The sequence below is a fragment of the Neolamprologus brichardi genome, chromosome 3, assembly GCF_056152115.1.
Source record: "Neolamprologus brichardi isolate AB-2024 chromosome 3, ASM5615211v1, whole genome shotgun sequence".
Classification (NCBI taxonomy): Eukaryota; Metazoa; Chordata; class Actinopteri; order Cichliformes; family Cichlidae; genus Neolamprologus; species Neolamprologus brichardi.
The window spans coordinates 10,357,094-10,365,093 of NC_142106.1; the positions used below are offsets into that span (position 1 = coordinate 10,357,094).

At 43.8% G+C, this 8,000-nt stretch overlaps 1 protein-coding gene across 1 annotated transcript; it reads left to right on the forward strand.

Annotated features, from left to right (window-relative positions):
* Window positions 1-2,540: 2,540 nt before the first annotated feature.
* LOC148103451 (uncharacterized) lies at window positions 2,541-4,264 on the forward strand. The gene is made up of 4 exons (XM_087838802.1): window positions 2,541-2,697; window positions 2,839-3,090; window positions 3,667-3,756; window positions 3,927-4,264. The coding sequence occupies exons 1-4, from the start codon at window positions 2,568-2,570 to the stop codon at window positions 4,184-4,186; spliced, it is 732 nt and encodes a 243-aa protein (XP_087694928.1). The 5' UTR covers window positions 2,541-2,567; the 3' UTR covers window positions 4,187-4,264.
* The last annotated feature ends 3,736 nt before the right edge of the window (window positions 4,265-8,000 follow it).

An 8,000-nucleotide genomic window follows, 5' to 3' on the forward strand; every position in this document is an offset into this window, starting at 1 on the left:
GTACCTAGACCCGGTTCGTAGAGTACGCTTGGGGAGTGTGATTGTGTGTACAGCGTCTCTTTATGTCTGTCTCCACGTTGGTTAAGTGTGGAGTAAGTGCATATGAGAGCATGAGGGTGGGAATGGATGTTTGTATCTGTGTGTGCCTGTATGTCTGTGTCCATATGTCAGGTTGGGTATCAGACGCCACCTCTCTGAGGACAGCTCAGGCCCTCCAAGGTTTGGAGGCCTATCTCCCCCCACCACTTCCCCTGCCGGGGGCGGACTCCCTCAGACATCGGTGCGTTGGTGGTTCTTTGTGTCCGGGGGTGGGCGTCCGGGTACACACCGGCTCACTCCTTGGCGGCTGCTTATCGGGGCCTGGAGCCTGGGGCTCGCTTGGGCCACTTCGGAGGTGGGGTGCCCCCGGCCTCTCGGCCTGGGGCTCGGTCACTCAGGCACAGCTGGCTGCCGGCGGAGCTCACGGGCACGTCGCTGCAACCCCCCCTGGCTTCTGCTCCGTGGCTGCTGGGTGACCCCTCATCTGGGACTCTCCTCAGCTCTTTCTGGGACAGTGGCACGGCTGCCCCTCTGTTGGTCTTCCTTGGTCTCTTGTGTTCTGGGGGCCTCTGGATGTCTGGAGTTTTGATCTCCTCCATACCTGTTTCATGCCCTGGAGGACGGGGCAGTGGCCCCCCACACCCTCTAGCAGATCATTACATGAGGGAACCTTTTAAGAAAACAAGCGCGTCCATGCTCACAGGTGTACACACGGGTGATCACACACACAAACTACACCCTTTTTGGCTCCTACCTCAATGCACACTGTGCTGTCGATCTTACGTGCTGCACAATAATGTTTAATATTTAGTATTTACTGTCATATTCCCATATATCATTGTAATGTTGTTTATTGTATTACTCTCGTTTTCTTCTGCTTGTTTTCTTTTTTCTTTCTCAACAGGTGATCCAGGTGATCGATATATGTATTTTTTTTTTTTTTTTTTTTTTTGCTTATTCTGTTGGTTTTTGTTTTTTGCCCTTCTCCCCCGTCCCTCTTCTCAACTGTTTTTCTTTCCCTCTTTCTTTCTCCCTTTTCTTTCCCCCAGTCAAGTCTGTCCCGTATTCAGCAAGTGAAAATAAAATAAAGAATAAAAGGTGAATCAAATGGACCATTACGGCAAAGCTGGGATGGTCAATTTGGTAAAGAAAATCCGTTGGGCATCTTTCTTCGCCTTTAGACAATAATTCTGATGGCAAAAGAGCCAAACGGGACAGGCAAAAAAAAAAAAAAAAAAAAAAAAAAAAAAAAAAAAAAAAACGGTTTGAGGCCGAGGGAGCAGATTGGTTAAATATTCCTCCCTAAATTCTACTTTGTTGTGAGTTTGTGTTTTAAGAAAACTTAGGTTTGAAGTGTGATTGTGCAGAGAGTAGCATGTGGCTGAATCTGAAGAACAAAAGGTGTGTGTGTGGGGGTGCTCCTTTGAGGACAAAGGAAAGTTGTGTAGGTGTGTGTTTAAACTACCTGATGACCAAAATGGAGGAGGTGTGTGTAAGTGCCCTGAGGGGCAAAATGGAGGTGAGGAGCAATATAGAGGTGTGTGTGTGTGTGTGTGTGTGTGTGTGTGTGTGCGTGTGTGTGTGTGTGTGTGTGTGTGTGTGTGTGTTCCTTTGAGGGACAAAAGGGGAGACAGAGCAGATTACAGGGGATTATTGACAAAACAATAATAGTAATAATATGGAGAATTTGATCAACAACTAGATGAGAGCAGTTGGGGAGAAAGGAAAAGAGAGGTTGGAGAAGTGGATTAAGAGGTTGATGTGCGGGTGTAAAACAATGGGGTAAAAAAAAAAAAAAAAGGGTAAAAATTAAAAAGAAAAAACAACAAAACCAAAAAAGCGTGGAATTGTGAGAGGGGAATTGTCTCCAACTCGGGGGAGCGGGTGATACTGCAGGTCACCAGCTGCCCTTAGTGGACACAAAAGAAAAACAGAATAGGTTGATGAAAAAAAGTAATAATAATATGAAGAGGGTTTTGTTTTTCTCAGTCAAGAACAACTAAAATCTTACTTTCAGGGTTTTTAAGACAGGAGAGAGACACGGCTGGAATTAATTGGACATTACAACACAAGGGGAAGTGAAACTAGAAACACTGAAAAGAGACACGGACCTTCAAAATAAAACAGAAAACACACCAACTGAACTCTAACGGTGTGTTCACACCGAACGCGATGGACGCGAATAGAGCGTCAGGTTTACATGTAAAGTCAATGGAAAAGCGCGATGACGCGCGATTGTGGGTCCCGCGAAAATTCGGAAGCAGATTTGCGTCGCGAAAACGCCAAAACGCGTGAAACGCGCGTCAGTGTAGCGCGTCTGGCGCGTTTGACTCGCGAATAAAACCACGCGCGTGAGTTTTTGTGTTGCATTTTGTGCATACGCGCGTTTCGCGTCTACCGCTCGAGTTGGAAAAATCTGAACTCCAGCGTCAAATCGCGCCGCCACAACCAATCAGGAGCCTGGTGACGTGGCTCTGACCTAGGTCAAAGGGGCAGATCCAGCCAAAGCCCTTCATTCTTCATTCAGTATGGAGGAAAAGCTCATCAGTGCCGTGGCTAATCACCCGGAGCTATATGATGCTAGCTACTACTTCTACCGAGACAGGAATAAAAAGGACCTAGCTTGGAGACACATAAGTGAGGAGATCGGGCAACCTGGTAAGTTCATTCCTTCTTCTTTTTAATTTTCAGACTGACCCGATGAACCCGCGCAAAAGCTAGCAAGCCCGCCTACTGTCCCGCTATTTTCCCACTGATGTACAAATACCTTTCCGCTAACAAGATAATGCGTTTATTCAGAGGACATCTGCAGGAGAAAGTGGAAGAGCCTCAGGGACACTTATAATAAGGAGAAGAAGACAGAGAAGGAGAAGGGGAGTGGGTCTGCAGCAGGATCGGGGAGAAAATGGAAGTTCTTCGCGGTCATGGGGTTTCTGGACCCCTTCCTCACCCCGCGGGAGACTAGCGGTAATATGGTGCGGACCGTGGAGAACTTCTCCCCCGAGGACCAGGGACAGCCCGAAGAGGCAGCAGGGGAGTGTCAGTCAGAAGGTATGTTTACATTGAGTTAATGTAGGCAGTTAATTTATGCGTGTTGTCATACAGGAACATATTTTGTTTATTAATAAACAGTATACAGTAGTCCCGCTGTTCATCCGTCACTGCCTCGCCTTTTCGCTGATTTTTTTTATTGCACCGTACAGCTTTCAACAATGCGCATTGCATTCTGCAGCCCAAATGACAAATCTCCTCCGTGTCGTGTCTCCTGCGCTTGCCAAACTTATCATGTTTGGTTTTGATAACCATCACGTCCAATAGAAAAAAACAGCACAAAAACACTCATAACTATGACCCTCATTCGGAAATACACACCTGCACCGGGAGCAAAAAAGGCGCACAAAAGTGGCGCCGCAGACGGAGAAAAAGCGCGGCATAATACTTTTACGTTTTAAAATCGACAAAGGTTTTCACTTTGAGAATCAACTTGTGAGAACTGTGACTACTGTTCATGTGCTGCAATAAATGAGAGACCACTGTATATAATAATAAGTATATAAGTATATAATAATATAATATTCTCTATGACTATTGTCTTCAACCTGTTAACATTTAATATTGTCTTCATAGAGTCAAGTAATCATGCAGCAGAGTCCTCCCCTGTCTCTTCTCCTGGCTCCCCAGTCCCTGGTCCCTCAGCTCCTGCTGCTGCACCCACAGGTATGAACATCAAGCACTGACAGCTTTTTACTTGCTTGAATTCCCTTGTGATCACCTTTACTAAATATCTACAACCAATCTGTTTATATCCTGTTTTTTTCAATTTTGAAAATGAAAATCTAGTAGCAGCCTTCTCATTACTTTGTGTTGTTTTGTGCTGTGTTTTACAGGCCCACAGAGGAGGACAGCTCGAAGGCGGGCGAGGGACGGGTCCCAGGACGGTCCATCGGCGGTGGAGCTGGCCATCCTGGAGTCCCTAAAGAGGCCACGCCCGTCTCCAACTGAACATTTCCTCCTCGGTCTTGTTCCTGCTCTGGAGAGCATGCCGCCTCAGACACGAGAATTCGTGAAATTTCAAATTTATAAATTAGCTTTTGAAAACAGCACAGCTGTGTTAAATTTGGAAACATTGGACCCTAATGATCAGTAGTTTTCTGATGAGGCAGCAGCTCTCCAGGGCAGAAACAATGTTCTTATTTTTCTCCTCCTTCTCCCTGAGGCTCTTCCACTCCAAGCTGGCTCCTTTTTATTCCTGTCTCTCTGTAAATAGTTACATTTCATATATTTATGATAAATGTTTTTGTTAATGAATTTATATTTTTTCAAATAAACATTTATAATGACAAAATGTCTCTGTTCTACTACACAGCAAATATTGGCACCCGACTTGACACAAGTAGAATTTATTTCATATTATACTAATGACAAAACATACTAATACAGTGGGATGCAAAAGTTTGGGCAACATTGTGAAAAGTAATTATTTTCCTGTACAAATCATTGGTTGTCACAATAAAAATTGTCAGTTAAATATATCATATAGGAGACACACACAGTGATATTTGAGAAGTGAAATGCAGTTTACAGAAAGTGTGCAATAACTGTTTAAATCAAGCAGGTGCATAAATTGGCAACACAAAAAAAGAGAAATGAAATAAATATTTAGTGTATATCAATGTGTGTGTCTCCTATATGATATATGTAAGTGACATTTTTCATTGTAACAGTGATTCATACAGGAAAATAATGACTATTAATAAGGTTGCCCAAACTTTTGCACCACACTGTATATAGGAACATAGTGAAGACAAGTTATTTAAGAGAGTAAAAAGAGGTTAGTTTATTTTGGAGTAGAGCTCCATTTATTAAGAAAAATTTAAAAAGACAGGAACACTCTTTAGAGGTTTGTGGGTGGCTCTTAAAAGAGCCGTGGTGGGGAAGTCACTCAGACTTCAAACAGGCTACTCCTTTGGTTGCCAAGACACAGCTCCCTCCGCCGAGAAGTGAGCCATGAACTTCTCCCTCACCAGGACAGCGTCTCTGGAGTTGTTTGCTGGCAAGGAACATGGACAAAATTGTTTAAAATGAGTATTATGTGTACTGCAGTTACAAAATACATTATTGAAATTACAAAATTACAAATTGCAAAACATAAATCTTACATAAAACCTTTTGTAATTATAAGGATAATTACATGATATATATTAGATATAATCTAAAACAGTCTGCGGTGATTATATACAAATATTCAACTATCCCAGAATTAAACCAGGTCTAAATAAAAAGGAGTGAGTATCACTACAAAGGTTAACTCAGTGGTCCTAATGCTACAGTTTGATATCAGCAAACACCGAGCACATACATTGATATGACACCACAGCCATGCTATCATTCAAACACTGATAACAGCATAAATCGAATTAAATCGGGACTTGATGAGACCTTCTGAGTATCACTAGAAATATTATAAACAGTCGTCTCCGTACCACAGTTTGCTATCAGTAAACACCGAGCATTCACTGTTAGCATAGCATATCCATGTTAGCAGTGTATAAATGGATGGTTTAGCATGTATTAGCACAGGTATCAATAAAGGACTACCGTATTAAATACTTTTACTAACCTCAGGCAGATGGACAGGCGCTCTGCAGGTGGGATTGAGCGCCTGTAATTGGTGTCTAGGCGGGCGATTCTGGGACCGACCCGGGGAAGCAGGTCCTCAAACTGGCCGAGTGAAAGACAGTGATGTCGCTGGAATCGGCCGTCATCCAGGCGCAGCTCCTGGAGCAAATGGTGAAACTCACCAAACTGCTCATGCCTCTGGAGGACCTGATGGACCCAGGTACGGCGAGGGCGTCTTTTACGCCGCTGCTCTGCTCTCCACAGTACATAGAGAAGGGAGACTCTCTCTTCAAGCGCTAACTCGACAGCTGCCATCTTGCAAAGATACCGGTCTGGCACAACTTCCTCCCACATCCCTCCCACATTTCCGGTTCACGCGCGTCAAAATATGATATTTTGACGCGCGATGGATTTTTCTTGGACACGCGTTGAGGCGCGAATGTGCACGCGTCAAATTAGGGGCGTTTGGGGCGTTTTTGTTCGCGTCCATCGCGTTCGGTGTGAACACACCGTAACACAGACGCAAACGTAACACAGACTGGGGAGACAGAATATAGGAACCTGAAATGTGGCACAGGAGGGCACAGAGGACACAAAACACTAGGGATAATTAGAAACAACCCAAAATAAACAAAACCACAGAATGTTAATAAACTTAAACATAAACACAGAGTCCACAGACTCCGGACCAGGACAGTGAATGATCAAGTTGTCTCAGTGTGTCACTTGCAGGTGGGGAGATGGACCTGGATCAATTCTCCACAAGCAGCAGTCGGAAGACAATTATAGGTAAAGATCATTAGAAACACCCAGCCCGAGTTTTGGCTGAATTGTTTTGCAGCTTTCCTTCCTCATCCTGAAAAAGCAAGCTCCAAGGAAGCTAATCTCTTCTTGAAGACACGGAGTGCAGTTCCAGAAGCACAGACATGAACATCAACAGTGGACAGCAGTCCAAGAGACAACAGCAGAGTCCTGAGCATAGAGGTCCAGCAGCGCTATGGGCAAACGGCATCAGAGAAAGAGAGAGAAGATCCATCATCATGACTGGATGGATGGAGAGATGCAGTTCCAGCAAGCTGCAACTTCACTGAGGGTGAAGGACTTTTGACGAGACTTTCTGAGTTTGACATTTGCCATGTTTGGAGCAAAATGGCAATGAAAGAGACAGTGGGAGAATACACAGGACAAAGCTGAAGCGAACTGACTGCCATTGGACTGCAAAGTGGGATTGGAGAACGGAGTGAGAGGAGCAAGTGAGGACAGAGGCTGTTGTTATATTTTGGGGAATCAAATTGGGTTAAGGAATCCAGGGAGACAAACGACTGCCTTGAAGTGAAGAATTGAAAAAGTGTCCAAACCACCACAAAAGGGGGAGGAAGACAAGCACTGAGGTATGCAAGTGCACTGCTGGACAAAACGGAAAGGCAACACCTCACATGCACACAACATGTACTGGGGGTAGCACAAAATCATACAGGAAGTGCACACATCACAAGAGGGTACCTGTAGAAGGGGTTAACAACACAAAGCGTGGTTGCCTGTGGTAACTCGCAAGCATTAGGATTTAGCTGTGCCTGACTATGATTGAGATTTTTTAATTTTTATTTAGGTGTTTCTGAAACAAAAAGGTGGAGCAAAAGAAGTTTTGTTTCAGAAAAAAGGGGGAAGGTAAATAAAATGACATACATAAGTACAAAATGCATGACTAGGAAAAGTTTGGGGATTTTATTGGCTGATGCATTTTTCTTTTGTTACCAAGTTGAACCTGCCAATTAGATTTGGTGTGTTTTAATTTTTAGAGAAGGAATATTCTGGGACAAGTCCTAAGACTACGATTTTATATATTTGGTTATTCTGGTATTTTGATTTTTTAACAGTGCACTGAAAGTTGTGTTTGACAATTTTCTCTCTTTCAAGCAGGCCTGCACGATTGGATCTGAAAGCGCTATACTAAATTTTTGCTTGAAAATTATCGCAAACTGAGCTTCTCCACTTTACAATGGGCTCTGGAGAAAGTCACTTATTTGGGACGCAATCAGATAATGAGTCCCTGCCTAAAAGGATTTCGCGAGGTAATCCATTCTAAAATTCTTTTTTTGTTCTTTTTGAAATGTCGTCATATTGCTGGCAGTAGAAACTTAATACGACACAAGAGGTTCTGCTATCAGCAATAAACACGGGGACTGACTGGACGGACAAAAACTTGACTGACTTGACACCAATATGCAAGATTGCACCTCCACCCAGAGAGACAAAAGGGTGGATGTATATATGTATGTTTCTTTTTACAGGAGCAGAAAGATGACAGCAACAGGTTGCATGGGCTTTTGGGCCGTGCTGAC

Coding starts and splice junctions, on each gene's coding strand:
- LOC148103451 (XM_087838802.1), top strand. CDS start 2,568: ATGGAGGAAAAGCTCATCAGTGCCGTGGCTAATCACCCGGAGCTATAT. Junction 2,698..2,838: donor TGAGGAGATCGGGCAACCTG/GTAAGTTCATTC, acceptor GCGTTTATTCAG/AGGACATCTGCAGGAGAAAG. Junction 3,757..3,926: donor TCCTGCTGCTGCACCCACAG/GTATGAACATCA, acceptor TGTGTTTTACAG/GCCCACAGAGGAGGACAGCT.